Below are 16,480 nucleotides of genomic sequence, written 5' to 3'. Positions count from 1 at the left end.
ACAGCACGCCAGGCACTCCTGTCTTCCACCGCCTCCCGCAGTTTGGTCAGGCTCATGTTTGTAGCTTCGAGAACACTATCCAACCATCTCATCCTCTGTCATCCCCTTCTCCTTGTGCCCTCCATCTTTCCCAACATCAGGGTCTTTTCCAAGGAGTCTTCTCTTCTCACGAGGTGGCCAAAGTATTGGAGCCTCAACTTCACGATCTGTCCTTCCAGTGAGCACTCAGGGCTGATTTCCTTAAGAATGGATACGTTTGATCTTCTTGCAGTCCATGGGACTCTCAAGAGTCTCCTCCAGCACCATAATTCAAAAGCATCAATTCTTCGGCGATCAGCCTTCTTTATGGTCCAGCTCTCACTTCCATACATCACTACTGGGAAAACCACAGCTTTAACTATACGGACCTTTGTTGGCAAGGTGATGTCTCTGCTTTTTAAGATGCTGTCTAGGTTTGCCATCGCCTTTCTCCCAAGGAGCAGGCGTCTTTTAATTTCGTGACTGCTGTCACCATCTGCAGTGATCATGGAGCCCAAGAAAGTAAAATCTCTCACTGCCTCCATTTCTTCCCCTTCTATTTGCCAGGAGGTCATGGGACCAGTTTATTTAAGTATTGTTATTTAAGTATAGTTAATGATATAGGGCAGGTGTGTTGTTTGTTTTTCCATAAGTGTTATGTTAGATTGATGTATTATCAGATACATTCTTTTCCCGTCTTCTCTTCTCTTCACTTTAGTGTGAGAAGTTACTGGTAGGTTAATAAATAAGTAAATAAAAGATGTTCCCTGGAATCGTGAATAGATTTGGAGGTATAAAATCTGACCAAACTGAAATAAGTCCTGTATTCCTCAGATACTCATAGGTATGCCTGTCCACCTTAACCCTTTATGTTTTCTGGAGCTGGTGCTATTACTGGATTGAAAACTACAGTTTCCATTCAGGCTTAAATCCTTTCGGACTTACTACTGCTACTGAATTTGGAAGCACCAGTCTCCTGTCAGGACTGAGCACTTTTATCCACACTCAACTTCCCTCCACTCTCTCCAGGCAGAGTCCACGCTTTAAGGCTTCGTGTCTGTGTTAATCTGTGGAAAACCTGAATTGACATTTGCTCCGACTGAGCACTAAAGAGCATATTTTGGACATGCCTGGACACGGGGTTTTTAAACATGGACCTGTGCCTGGAAAGAGTAGGGGGAAAGCTAAGTGTGGATAAGCCCTGAGTCCTGGATCAAATTAAGTCTTACGCTCCCATCATCACTCTTCAAAAACAAACTGTTAAGGAGGAAAGCAGACTGGATCCTTGTTATCACATGCAGTTTTCCTACATGCAAGGAGCTTATTTTTCGTGGAGGACCATGTTGTGGAATCCCTTCACCTACAGCTCAAAGCGGTATGCTATTGGAAAAGCTCTACCACTTGATTACTCATATTACATCCACTAGCTTTCTGTGATGATTTATTAAGCAACAAGACTTCACATAGGGAAATATATTGGGAAGGGCTGTAGCACAGTGGTACAGCCACTGCTTTGCATTCAGACGTTGCCAGGTCTGATCCCAAGTATCTCCAGGCATGGCTAGGAAAGACTTCTTTCTGAAACTCCAGAAAGCAGCTGTCACTGAAGACAATACCAAGCTAGACAGGCCTATGGTCTGAGGCTGCACATGCCATAGGGCTTGTCTGCCTGACACTTTTATCTCTGCTGGATCGCAGTTTTAATTTGCAATGGTTTGCTCTGCACTGGGGCTTAACCATCTTCTGTTTTTCAAATCGCTCCCAAACAGAACAGAACTGTAGCAATGAATCACCTCATTCTGAACAGGCCACTGGCAGATTTTTTTATTTTTTATTTTTATTTTTTTGTTCTTGCAGTAGTTTATCTGCCACCGTTGTGGAAAATTCTTCTCTACAGATTGTTTCATACGATTAAAGTCCCATGAGAATTGTGCAATTGCATAAAACTAACAGCAGAACTGTGCACTAATGCAGAACAAGCAAAATATCCGACCACCACTTCATATTGCAGCAAGTGAAAAACTGAAAGTACCTGGTGGTACACGGTTTCCTTACATGCCATACAGATTGGGAAAAGGCAACAGCTGGAGAGGCAGGAAGAAGCACAGAGGCAAACTTAGCATATACACTCACTTTGCATGATAGCTGAATAGTGAGGTTGACTCAAGCATCAAGCTCCATATCTATAAGCTTTGGCTTGTTTTTGCAAGTAGTACAGTACAGGCACTGTAGGCAATCTCCTGGTTAAACTAATTTCAACCCAACTCTGACAGCTAGACACACTGTCTACCCCATAGGCTTTTTTTCTTATTTCAAAAGAGCTTGATGTGTTGCAGTGCTAGACATCAGCAAATAGCTTGTCCTTAAAAAGAAGTTAGAATTGATACTATATTGGCCTTTGGAGACATATGTGATTAAAGTCATATTTTATGGGTTAGGTTTCAGTAATGCTGTTTCAATGGTATGTATTGTAAGTTTCAAATTGAATTTGGATCATATCTGTGAGCAGCCTTGAAGTATCCTTGGAGATGAGAGGTTGGGTAGGAGAAACATGTTCATTTGTTTGTTAAACATGAAAGCAGACAATAGCCATATGTTTGCATGCTTTAATAGGTAGAGTGAACATAGGAGCATTGCTGGATCTGTCCACCTATCTTGTCTAGAGTTCTGCTTTCCACAGAAACTATATACTTTTTGGAAGCCATAAGGCAGAAAAGCAATAATAACTCTTAATCGTTGTTTGTCCCCAGCAATCTGTCTCTGAACCTGGAAGCCCTGTTTAGCTATCATGGCAATTTAATCTCTGTGTTTATTCTATTTCTTTTTTAAAAAGCTTTCTAAGCTAGTGGCCATTACCAGTAATTCTAAATGTCTAGTCTTCCTTGTAGGCATTCAGAATTAAGGGGCTTTTCCTGAAGACTGTATTCTTAATGGAAGGCCTATTCAATATAGGTGGTAACAAACATTTGTTTTGTTATGGCACTTTTATAGGATCCATGAATGGTCTTATGGAGGGTTGGGGGGGCCTATGGGCCTCCAGAACTTTCACCAGACCCAGTCAGCATCACCAAATGATCAGGGATGATGGGAGATGTGGAGGGCCAGGTTCTTCCTACCCTTTTTCCAATGGACAGCCTATGGCAGGGAATGAAGTATTTGTCCTAATCAGTGTCAGCTTCCCTCTTTCAAAAGAGCATCACTGACTAGACCCATCATAGAGCTTTCACTGCCACTCGTGATTCTGTTCTTGCTGCAAGCTGTACATCAAATAACTCTAGCCAGCATTAGCCACAAGTTAGGAACATATACCAGCTGACAGTACTGTATTATTCTCTTTCATTTGTTTCCGTTTCTTTTCCCTCCATGGGAATTCCCTGTGTTTTGCCATGGGGAGGGAACGGGGCTACTATGAATAAGCTGACCCAGTGTATGAACTTTGTGCTGATCTCTAACAAAATATCTGCCTTGCACCCCTTCCCTCCCAAAAGGAGAAAACTAATAGAACGCTAGCAAGTCCATATTACAGATTTGTGTTCTTGAGCTCTTCCTCAATACTTTTCAAAGTTACATATGTTTTTGAACCATATCACTCTAAAAATCAGAATTTAGGACATAAAGGTAGGCCAGCTAGGTTGTGTGCGTTAATCCTCCAGCTGCTTCCTGGAAGTGACTGTTACAACTAGGCTTGTTCCTAGTTTTAGCTGCCTCCTGGACAGCTCCCCTGCTGCTCAGCTGCTCTCTTTTTGTCTTTGTTACTTGTTGGAAGCTTTCTCTTCTGATCAGTGCTCTGCCTGCCATTTCTTCATAAGACCTTACTGGCTTATCTCGTGCTTTCCCCTCCTTCACCAGACTCTGAACAAGTGGGAGTCAGAGATAGTAGGATTTAAAACAAGGCAATTTAATTCACCGAGGAAATGTGCCACTTTAAATCAGTGGCTCAAATCAAGTTTCTGGCTTTATAATTCATACATTTGCAATTAAAGTGTATCCATTTCCCAGCTACATAGACCCTTTTTACTACCCAGCAGCATATTCCAAAATATCTGATCGTGCTGCTTACATTGCCTTTTGTGCAATATAATTTATATCTGCTTACAGGAGCAACTGTCACGTTAAAGACCCCACCCCTGAATTCACATCTGTGGAAATTTAGGGGAGAATTCATCAGGTGAAGACATTCCTCCCCCTGGTGGATTTTAGCTGTTTTATTACTTTTAACACTGGCAGCTTTTAGGGTTCTGCACTTCCTCCTACTGACAATGTTTAATGCTGTTTGCTATTTTGGATGGGGAAGCTTTTTTAATCTATAGGCTTGTATAATAGAGGGATTTCTTACTGATGTGCTACCTCCATTGTTAGACTAATAGAACTGTATACTCAGAAGGGACTCCAGGGGACATCTAGTCCAACCCCCTGCAATGCCAGAGTCACAGCTAAAGACTCCCTGAGAGGTGGCCATCCAACCTGTTTGAAAACCTCCATGAAGGAGAGTCTACCACCTTCTAATGGAGTCCATTCCCCTGTCAAACAGCTCTACCAAAAAGTTCTTCCTGATGTTTAGTGGGAATCATCTTTCTTGTAATTTGAATCCATTGGTTTGGGGCCTACCCTCTGGAGCAGCAGAAAACAAGCTTGAGGTATTTGAAGATGAATATCATGTCACTATCAGATTTCAGTCTTTTTTTAAAAAAATAATCCAGGATAAACATACCCATATCTCTCAACCATGCCTCATAAGTCTTGGTTTCCAGACCCTTTATCATCTTGGTCGCCCTCATCTGCACAGATTCCTAGACTGTGGTGCCCAGAACTGGACACAGTTCTCCAGGTGGGGTACCACTGGAGACAGTATGCTTCTGAATGCCAGTTGCTGGAAGCCACAGGAGATGAGAATGCTGCTGTGCTCAGGGCTTGTGTGCTTTAGATCTGGTTGGGCACTCTGAGAACAAGATGCTGGCCTAAGATGATGATGATGATGACGACAACAACAACAACAACAACAACATACCCCGCCCATCTGGCTAAGTTTCCCCAGCCACTCTGGGCGGCTCCCAATCAAGTGTTAAAAACAGTACAGCATTAAATATTAAAAGCTTCCCTGATGTCTTTTAAAAACTTCAGATGTCTTTTAAAGATAGGATAGCTGATTATTTCCTTCACATCTGAAGGGAGGGTGTACCACAGGGTGAGCGCCACTACCGAGAAGGCCCTCTGTCTGGTTCCCTGTAACTTCACTTCTTGCAATGAGGGAACCGCCAGAAGGCCCTCGGCGCTGGATCTCAGTGCCTGGGCTGAACGATGGGGGTGGAGATGCTCCTTTAGGTATACAGGACCGAGGCCGTTTAGGGCTTTAAAGGTCAGCACCAACACTTTGAATTGTGCTCGGAAACGTACTGGGAGCCAATGCAGATCTCTCAGGACCAGTGTTATGTGGTCCCAGCGGCCACAGATGAGCCACTAACCTGCAACCAGCAGGTTCGTCTGTAACTGTGTGTGGCTTTATAACCATATTTACCAGTTGTGTTTTTTGAGTCACCTACAGTCTTCAACATACTTGCTACAGAAATTTACCACAATTATTATTAATTAATTAATCCGCCGAAATGTTTCCCATCTCACCCTTATTTTCACAGCAGTGGTCCTGCTCCTGTAATTGCTTTGCCTGGCAGTTGCTACCAACCACTATTTTTATTAACTTTTTTTTAACCCAAATGGTAACTTGCCATGCTATTACATGATGATGTAGCATCATGGTAAATGGGCCCTCTGGGTGAAAAAAAGGGAAGAAATGTGGTTTTCAGTGGCTGGCAAGTTTCCTCTGGCTCTACCACACATGTCTGAAAATCCCCAAAGTGACTCTGCAGAAGTGGTGGCAAAATTTGAGAGGGAACCATTTTGGACCGGCCTTATTTTTGTGCGAGTTTCACGTTCAAAAGTCATGTTCCCCTGCCTCCTATTCATTCTTTTACATAGAAAACCAGACTTTAACTCAGTATGTTTGATAGAGTCATGAGTGTTGTAGACTTGCGTGTTACTCTTTCATTCAGAAATGTTAACTCAGATTATTTTTGTGAGATTGCAAAGTTAAAGTGCTTAATTAGAGAACAATCATTACTGGCATTTATTAAGGATTGGAAATTTCCTATGGACTTTCTGCGTGAAAGAGAAAATGAACTTGTAATATCTGGATTTGAAGACTGAAAAAAATACTGGTTTATAGAAGATAGAATGGTTGGATCTTAAGGTGTAAGTTGCAGCTTCGAGTTACTGAGGTTCTTAACCCACGCCTCCAGAGAGACTTCTTAACCCGGTTACACCACCACCTATGGGAGAGGATGGGCCTCCAACACCTGACTGCATATATTCCAGCAGGCCTGATTTGAAGGATGAAGCAAACCCCAGGCAGCATCAGATTGTACTGCTACGATTGATCTACACCAACCCCTTCGACTCACCATCTCTCGGTGCCCTACAGACGCCGCCTCATGCTTCTCCTCACCGCATCGGCTCGGCGCCCACCAGACGACCACCCTGCTGGTGCCACCTCTGGAAGCTGGCATCTCTACGCACGGCAAAAGAAGAATCCACGGCAAAAGAAGAATCCAGCGTGGACTAAAAGAGGACATTTTCTTTTCTTTCCCTTTGAATATATAGCTTTGTATATAGCTTTGTGGGGGGTACCCCAGGTGTTAGAAGAAGAAGGTATTAGGAAGGTTTTAGGAAATAGATATATCCCTGTGCCCAAATGACACAGGTAGGGCTGTGGGGGGACATGGTTTTAGCCGGGATGGTAGTCTTGTGATTTCTGGCCATAGCTGCGCCCACACCACTTAAGGTGGTGAGAGAATGGGGTGCCCGCAACACGCAGAAATGGAAGCCTATTCTGCAAAACCGAATCAATTGCACTGTGTGCACCGGAACCTCTCGCACTCTGTGACCTACAGATGCTTTGGGAGGAGTACCCCTCCTCACTGTGCCTTGGAATGAGTCCTCAGTTACGGCACCGATTTTGGCTTCTGCTGGATTTTGGGCTGCGTTAAATTTGACAGAAGAAGCCTGTTGCTTTAACATCTCTGACCATGGTGTAGCTATTCGACACCTGGCAACAGAAAGAGAGAAAGTAGCCCATGTTCCTGTCCCAACCTGGAACGGATGGGACATGTCTTGGTTGACTGAGTGGCTTCTGAACCTTGGGTGGCTTAGAGGACTTTTTATGATGTTGATAGGCCCCTTGCTAATCTTTCTTCTTTTCTGCTCCTGTATGCCCTGCTTAATGCAATGCTTGCAAAATATGATGCGTAAAATGATGTCACGAATGATTCGGCCCCAGATTATAGCACTGACATGAGAATACCAGGCAGTGCCTTGGGACGAGCCGTAAGGCTGTCCAAAAGAAGAGGAGGGAATGAAGGAATGGGTTTCCCAAACCCCAAAACTGACTGTGCAGGCAGTTTTTAAACTGCACCAAAATTCCCATTTCTCCTTAGCTAAAATGCATAAACTTTAGCCATTGAGCAAATGCAAAACAAGAACACAGCTCTCTCCCTTATCAGTTTGACGGCAAGACTGGCCTTGACTTTACCAGTAGAACAGACACAGACATATCTTATGTCCTCACCACATGATGCAGAGACCCAAGTCTGGGACTAACGCCAGAGCATGTTCTCGGAAGTAGTGACCTCTTGCTCCAAGATAGGAGTAGGAACAGGAATATCCTTTTATGGTCAGGAGTACAGGAAGGAAGATCCTTTTATGGTTGAGAGTACCAGAGCAGGAACATATGTGATGTCAACCTGTGTACGTACGCCGACGTGGTTGGGCTCCTAGGGGAGGAGTGAGAGGGTGCCTGGAGGATATATAAACTGCATGAAACCTGTCATTTCTTTGTACTTGCTGTGGACTCACCACGCAGGTGCCTTCTGCTATCCGGAGAGCAGAATAAACTCTTTCTTTGAACCAAGCTCGGTGTCATTTTGACTTCCTTCCTCCTGTCCCAGAGCAACGCAGACCCAATCGGTGAACTCCAATAAGGCTACATATTTAGCTACGTGACAGAGAGCTGGAAGTCCTTTTATTCTACTTTATCTTTCTCTAATCTTTTTTCACCCTTTCTCTTCTCTTACTTTCTGTTTCTTTAAGCTTGTCTTTTCTCCTTTCTGCCTTTTTTTTATACTAGTATATTATAAAAAGATACTTTGCAAGGGGAATGTATTTTTGTATATCTCTGAATAAGTATCAATAAATAAATTATAAAAAATATTATTTTAAAGGCATTTTATGGGGCTGAAATATTCCAAAATGTGATTTAAATAACAACATTGAGTTTTTAAGAACTAAAAATATATATCATTGATTTTTTTCCATCCTGGTGGAAGTGGAGAAGAGTCAATGAACTGGGCAACAAAGGCCATGTACCAGACCAACAGTTCTGGTTGGTAATTTGTTGCTGTGTAGGAAAGATTGAGGATGTGCCACTCTAATCTTTCCAGCAGGCTAAATTGAATGTTAATGGTATAAAACTACAGAAGGAGCTTGCTTTTTCATTGACCCTATACATTTAATTTGCATTACATGCAGCATAATTAGCAAAACAGTAGCAGGTCCATTATCCGCTTGCCAGCAAAGCTTAGCGAATCAATTCAAGTTTAATTCAAGAGGCTTAAATTCAAACATGAACTGTGCCCATGAAGGGAGTAGTTTTCACAGTCATGTTTTTGAGTGGTTGTAAAATCTATTATCCTCCACAAAAGGGGATAGCCCTCTCGTGGGTATATCCACAGGGTCCTGGGGGAGCGTTATCTCCTGTGTCCACCCAACCTTTCATTTTCTCTGCGATAGAACACAGCAAGAAAAGGGCCTGTGCAGGTTGCATATGCAGAAAAAGATGATGTTTACAAGAAAAGTATTACAAGCCATCAGCATGGGTTGCATGTGACCTCTGAAACTTTATCTGACTGTTAAGCTGGGAAACCTCCAATAAAGTAATAATTATATAATTTTAAAAAAGTGTCCCAAGCTGAGCTTGTACTTGCCTTTCTCCATAAGAAAACGCCTAATGAAACTTTGCTCATTTTGTGTGTTCTGTTTGATAAAAAACCTTACTTATTTTCTCAGGTGTGGGCAATTATGAATCAGGGGAAAGCAAATAAGTTATTAAAGCTACCACAAAATCATTTCGCTTTGCAAATGTTCCAGCATGCTTGTATATATATGTGCAACAGAATGTTGTCTTATTTTGCAGCCATTTGTTGATCCTTATTAACTGACACTGTTTCATTGTAGGTTGGCATAGTATTGCATTATTCTACACTCTCTACAATGCTGTGGATTGGAGTGACTGCAAGGAATATTTATAAGCAAGTCACGAAAAAGCCTCAGACCGCCCAAAACAGTGACCAGCCTTCTTATCCAAAGCAGCCATTGCTCAGGTATGGATCATTATAAGTGCTGTAAGATACACTCCACAGCTTTAAGCTTTGAATCCTTCAGATCAAACCTAAACATGTAATGTAAACATTCCTGTATCTCTGGAAATTGTGGAAATATTTCCAAACCTTGATATGTTGTTATTTTTTCAAAACCTGCACCAAATATGTAGAATATAGCCTTTTTCTGTGTAGTCCACCGGGTCATGAGATGACTTCAGGCATGTATCTGTCATACCTACAGCCACAATATTCTCGTTGCATAAAAGCAATGTGTCTTATATCATATTGTTTGAAATAAGCAGAAATGTGCGGTTCAGGCATATATCTGTGTGAGCATATATCTGTGGGGAGGAGCAAGGCACACACACACACACACACACACACACACACACACCTTGTAGACTTTGGTGCAGTAACAGAAACTTCTTGCCATCTGGGAGACAAAATGTAATTGGTGGCTTGTCCACACTCACTCTTTAAAGTTGAATTGGAGCAAACGGCTATTTGGGTTTTTGCATGGATTGCTGTTTGCTCCAATTCAGCTGGAAAGAGCTGGAAAGAGATTGAGCTGGAGAAAGCTCCAGAGCGTCAAGACACTCAGACATGGAGCCTGAAAATGCAGACTATGCCTGGAATGAGCAAAGGAAACATAAGTGTGGATAAGCCCCAAGTAACCACTTGTTTCGGTAGTGGCAATTAGTAAGGAAGTCTATGTCTAGCTTGACCATCAGGCCTTGTGCTCACCTGTTTCATCTTCACACCACCCACTCCCTTCTCCCTTTTCAATGCATTGCTGCCATTATTATTGTCATCGTCATCCTGCCTTTATTCCCAAAGGAACCCACAGAGTCTTCGGTTAGCAATAGTTCCCGCTTATGTCCAAACTGGAAAACTCTGGTTCAGAACACGGCAAGATCCTAAGCCATTTTTTTGAATTGGTTTAAAATCCAGCTTGTTCCAAGACTGCAACCATAGTTTCCTGGTCCAGACATAACTGGAAACAAAGCTTGGCTGAAGATTTCCTGAATCAACTGCAGCATGCTGAGAAGATAGGTGGGAAGGAGTGGTACAACTTGAGATTTTCATTTGCTTATAGAGTAGTTTCTTTGGCTAGTTAAGAGCTCCATTGAATGGCTACTGGAACAAGTTAATGCCAACAAGTCTATTTCAAGGTAATGGACTTGATTATTGCAGCTATTGTATCAGAATTTTGGGAGAGCTTTCAGCATAACCAGAATTTGGACAGAGAGCCCAGAGCTGCCTGCATCATTTGGCAATTTCCCAATAACTATAAACGTAGGCAGATTCAATGTAGCATGCCCAGCTCTGCAAAAAAAGGATCCCAACTGACATTCTACCTTGAGGAAGTGCAATCTGCTCTATGACCATATAATATTTATATAAAAATTCTCTATTCAGAGATGCACATGGAACAATCTGTATTTAGTCACATCATTGGTTATCTGCTGCTTAAAATACTTTCTAAGTTCATTACAAGGCCTTTAAAATCAGTCTAATGGAAGAAGAAAAAAGTAACGTTCAGTAGAAGCCCTGAGTGCTCCATCTGAAATGAGAAGCAATGTTTTTCCTGAGAACCAGAGTTACTCAATTTGCGATTCATTATAATGTTCCCCACTCAGTAGTTCATGGTAAAATGAATAATTGCCAGTTTCACATGCCACAGTAAGGTTATTAAGGTAGCAGATTATTTCAGGTTGCAAAGACCCAGCAAACTGTGTTCACCATATTCAGTTCCTGTTAGAGTTGAAAATATAGTTTTATGGAAAAGATAGCTCCAATTAGATTTCTTTGTAACTATCATTTTGTAAGTTTGGGCCACAACAATAAATCAGCATGGTAACAATGCAGCACTATTTTTGAAGTACCACAACTTGAAAGTAATGATTTAATACCTGTCTAAAATTATTCTGGGATTTTTTTCTAACTATGGACATAATTAGCATCAGAGGCACAACCCCAGAAGTATCTAATATAATTCAATAATGCTAACTATTACTGCTAACTAAGCCAAACAATACCAAATAATCTTTTTCATTTCACACAGAAAATGGGCATATAATGTGGAAAATTTAAATATCCTTAAAGCACTAGAATGTCTTACATTTCTAATTAGTCCTTTCCCTCCCAACTTTTTGAAGGATGACGTTGGTTTTTCTAGTTTTTTGACACTGTCAGAGACCAAAGTATTCAGCATTATAATACATATTATTCCAATTAAATCTACTGAAGATGGTTAATTTTTAGTTTTTTTATATTTTATTTTATATTTTAGTATTTTATTTTAAATACCTCTAATTATGGTTGCTTCATGCATTTAAAATTTGGGGCTCAGCTACTGCATATTAGTGTACACCAAAATAATAATAATGAAGTGAGTACTTCCTATAGGTTCTCAATCCTTTCTGCCCTCCAAGAATCTTTGTGTCCCTGTCTCTATATCATCACATTTACATAAATGACTGGGTGGACATATTTGCCTATATTGGACTAAAGCAGTTGGTTAGTTAAAAATACCTGTTTTGATTCAGTACCACCCCCCATTGTTCAGCCAGGACACTGAGGTCCAGCTTTGAGGGCCTTCTGGCAGTTCCCACATTTTGAGAAGTGTTGTTGCAGGGAACCAGGCAGAGGGCCTTCTTGGTAGTTGCACCCACCCTGTGGAATGCCCTCCTGTCAAATGTCAAAGAGATAAACAGTCATATGGCTTTTTGCAGACATCTGAAGGCAGCCCTGTTGCTTTTAACGTCTGATGTTTTGGTGTGTTCCTTTGGTGTGTTGGAAGCTGCCCAGAAGTAGCTGGGCAACCCAGTCAGATGGGTGTGGTACAATACAACAACTATGACAACACAACAACAATATTAACTACTACTACTACTACTACTACTACTACTACAACTACTACAACCATGACTTCTCTTTCAGATTATGTATAGAATTGAATGGTTTTCCAGCTTCCAGGTGAATGTTTTTATAGCATAATATTGCTATAAGGGACATATGGATTTTTTGTGATTCCGTAAATATTGTTGCAGGCAATTAAGCAATCAACTTTCCTTTTAAGATAATCTTACAAACTACATTTTTTTTTTACAAAGAAACATTGAATCAGGAGAATTGCCAGAATATAGAAATGTGCTGTTGTCCGTTTCAAATGTAGGTGAGGAGGTGTCTCTGCAGAAAGCACTTCTACAAATGTGTGAGCAATTGCTACATATAGCTGAATGAACAGCAGGGTGTAAGATTTCTGTTTCTGTGCTTGTATTTATATTTATTAGGTCTCTACATACAGCAACCATAATATATCAAGGAATCAGAGGTAGATTACTTTAGAAGCCATTGAGTTATAATTAAAAAATATAGATCCATGTGGTGAAAATATTCTTAGAAAACTGTGTCAGAAAATATGAAGAGATTGGCCAGAGTTTGGTTGTCCTCCATCTTATAATACTAGCCAGTGTTGCTCTATATTTGTCTTTTCTAAGCTGGTCTCTGCAGTATAATTTTATTGCTTTCACTAGCCTATTATTATATGGGCCCTGTAACATCTGACTTAATCTGTTCCTTGTTAAATTGTGATCGTAATAAAGGCTTCTGCTTTATAGTGCAGTGCTTTATAATATGAAATTAAACAACATAGATTTAATTTTTGCCCAATTTGTACTTTAAGATGTGTTTTCATTTGCCTTTTGATGAAATTAGCCAGTACTTCTTGACTAGCTAGCTTCCCCCCCCCCTCATGAGTTTCATTGGATGCTTAAATAACAATAGTTTTCCAAATACATAATGTGATTTATGGTGGATTCAACTAACCCAGCATACTAGTGGAAACCACTGCAAGGACTCCAGCTAGCATGATGTGGTTTCTCCACTCTCTTCCCCCTATACACCCCCCCAATCCTTTCTAAGAGGTAGGTAGAACCCCATGAACAGAGTGGAGAGGGTGTACTTACACTAACTGAACGATCAGAAAACTGGTCCTTCCATGCAGTCTGAGTTGCCTAAAAGGTAGTCTCACCATAAGAAGAGATAACTTGAAGTTGGTTGATGGGCAATGAGCTGCAAGAAGTCAAAACTGTGCCTTGATTTCTGAAAATATGCTTAGGAATACTCAGCATGTCTTTGCAAGGGAATTGCCAAGACCCTATTGGCACTTAGAAACCATTCAGATGACCAAAGTACCTTCAGAGAAGCATCTGATTGTCTGTATCAACTTATAAGCTAAAGAGTATTTTACTAAATTAGTTACAAATTTATGGTAGAACATGTGGTAAGAGGAGATGAGGAAAAAAGCATTTGGAATATTTGATTTGAAATTGATGGAATTTGGTTGGTGTTGAGCACCTCCAGATGACTTGTTTATTGAGCATCCATCCTGATTTGTTTGCAGAGAGGTTAGATGACGTCAAAGCAAATATACTTTCCAATGTAATTCAGCCATTTCCTTATCTCAAAAAATTTCTTTGAGGGCAGTGAATTTGTTGCTCAGGACTTTCCAATCAACTGTAACCGCACAACCTGAAATTGTTGGTATGTGATTGAATCCCACGCCAATATAGCACCAGTCTAAAAGCACCCATTGTCTAGAGTTGAGGTTGTTCTAGGAATTATTGCTATATATTTAGAGAACCAACTTCAGGATTCAATAATATTGAGCCTTAACTGATACATGATAAAGACATTCACAGCCACCAGCTGCAAATTTGGGCTAGGTAACAACATTCATGGCTTCCAGCATTGTGGTTTGTTCAGTGTAGTTCAGTAGTTCAGTCAACAGTTTATTTTCCAAAGCCTACTGTATTCTCCTCAAGTGAGAGGCTATAAGGAAAAGATAACTCCAATGTTCCAGGTTACATAGGTTTCCAGGAAAAAATCCTTAGCTTCAAGAATATCTTCCCTCTTAGAGTGGTGAATAATTGAAGCCTCATAGTGCAGAGCAAATATCTATGGTTGGATAATTAATGCTCTATCATCAATACAAAAGCAAAACAGGAAATATAACTTATGTCTCTGATGTTAATTCTGATGCTTCTCATCATAGCCAATGAACACTTTAAATGAGCTCCTCGCTTGTGACAGTAATTGTGATGTGTATTTTTAGACCATTTTGAATTGTGCTGCAATTAGTGTAATTCATTAATGAACAATAGACATTTTTAGTAATTCTTATACATTTGCAGGCTTGCATATTCTCGAATAGCAGAAGTCATTATAAGGACACAGTTTATAATAGCTGCTTCTAGACATAATTCTCTGACTTTGAGCAACCCTTCTAACATTTGGATTGAAATATAAAATACTTGCCAAGGAATTTGAGCTGAAGAATCATGCGGCCTTTTGAATATTTGCTACAAAGCTTGAACCAGAGGACAATCAATTAAAAATTATAGCATTCCACAAATAGCTGTTTGAATGCTCTTTTTTCTGTGTTCTTGGCATCACAAATCAGTATATTAAACAAAAATGTCATTTATGGGAAAAGATTAAATACAGTATAATAAATTGCATTTTCTAACAATTTGTACGATGGAACTAAACTTTTAGTAGTTTGGTTTAAAGGTATTTGCAATCTGGTTACAATGATATAAACAGCTGCTTTATACTGACCTCATTTGCACAGCATGGTAAACCAAACTATATCTTACAGGGATTGTATGAATGTGCAGGCTCCCAGAGAGGAACATGCAAACACTTTGCTCCTCCACAACTGTTTTTAGTGCCATACCACAATGAGCTAAACCAAGGTTTGGCTTATTATGTCGTTCAAACCTCGGCTTGTGGTTAAGCTCTCTCCTCACTAACCCCAAAGAACAAACTACTGTCTGTAAGATTATTCAGGGGCTAGGAAAGTGCACCAGAGCTAGCTCATGCAGAGAGAGATAGCTTGAATCCGAAATGAAACCAGATTCCAGTGTGCTAGAAGTGACCAAAAACATTATGTGGACTTCTGAACATTAATAACACCGAGACATATCCAGAACTGCCTAGTCTGACTGGAAGATAGCTCTCGGTGTTTTCATGCAGGGGTCTTTGCCATTCTTGCTGGCAGAGATCCTTTAGCTGAAGATTGCGTAGGAAGGAAAGGTGATATTGGGGAACTCTGAATTCAAGTTCATGGATTCTATGTAACCAGTCGTTTAACATAGCACTTCATTTCAACTGTTACTGCACATAAACATAGAAATATCAAGATGACCCCAAATATACTCCTCTCAAACTGCATTCTTACGCTATCAGATTGAAATACTAAAACAGGGGCTGAAACAAAATTGCTCCTACAGATTCTCTTCAAAATCCTCTGTGATTTTGATGTCGAATGTTCATCGAATATTCAGTGTTGTTTTAGGTCTAAATCCAGCTTCATGTGAGCATGGTTCTGCCTGCCCTTTATCTACTGCCCCTTGAAGCCCCTCATGCTCTCCCTCCTCAATCTCTTCTGGAGGTTCCTCCAATGCTCCAGAGCAGGCGTTAGGGGCGCTGCAGGAAGAAGAGGATCTGAAAGTCCTGTCCTGTGAGTGGAACTTCATAGCACTGTGGGTTAAACCACAGAGCCTAGGACTTGCCGATCAGAAGGTCAGCGGTTCAAATCCCCGCGATGGGGGTGAGCTCCCGTTGCTCGGTCCCAGCTCCTCCCAACCTAGCAGTTCGAAAGCATGTCAAAGTGCAAGTAGATAAATAGGTACCGCTCTGGCGGGAAGGTAAACGGCATTTCCATGCGCTGCTCTGGTTTGCCAGAAGCAGCTTAGTCATACTGGCCACATGACCTGAAAGCTGTATGCCGGCTCCCTTGGCCAGTAAAGCGAGATGAGTGCCGCAACCCCAGAGTCGGTCACGACTGGACCTAATGGTCAGGGGTCCCTTTACCTTTACCTTTACCTTTACCTATGCTGGCAACAATAGTCCAGTTAACTCATCCCTGACTTCAAGGCCCCTTCTCATCCATCTCTTGGATAAAGGAATTAGTTGACTGGTGGCATGAGAAACCTCCCTTTTCCCAATGAACTGAACCAAACCTC

At 41.1% G+C, this 16,480-nt stretch overlaps 1 protein-coding gene across 1 annotated transcript in view; it reads left to right on the top strand.

The window, feature by feature from the left end:
- The window catches only part of ADGRA1 (adhesion G protein-coupled receptor A1), a 310,291-nt gene that overhangs the window by 262,336 nt on the left and 31,475 nt on the right, over positions 1–16,480 (top strand). Inside the window, exon 17 of the mRNA XM_053388799.1 lies at positions 9,301–9,446. Within this exon, the coding sequence (XP_053244774.1) occupies positions 9,301–9,446 (146 nt within the window). The remainder of the gene's footprint in view (positions 1–9,300; positions 9,447–16,480) is intronic.

The sequence above is a fragment of the Podarcis raffonei genome, chromosome 5 (genome assembly GCF_027172205.1).
Source record: "Podarcis raffonei isolate rPodRaf1 chromosome 5, rPodRaf1.pri, whole genome shotgun sequence".
In the NCBI taxonomy this organism is placed as follows: domain Eukaryota; kingdom Metazoa; phylum Chordata; class Lepidosauria; order Squamata; family Lacertidae; genus Podarcis; species Podarcis raffonei.
Note: the sequence above shows the minus strand (reverse complement) of the source record. Positions and strands in the feature narration are given on the sequence as shown.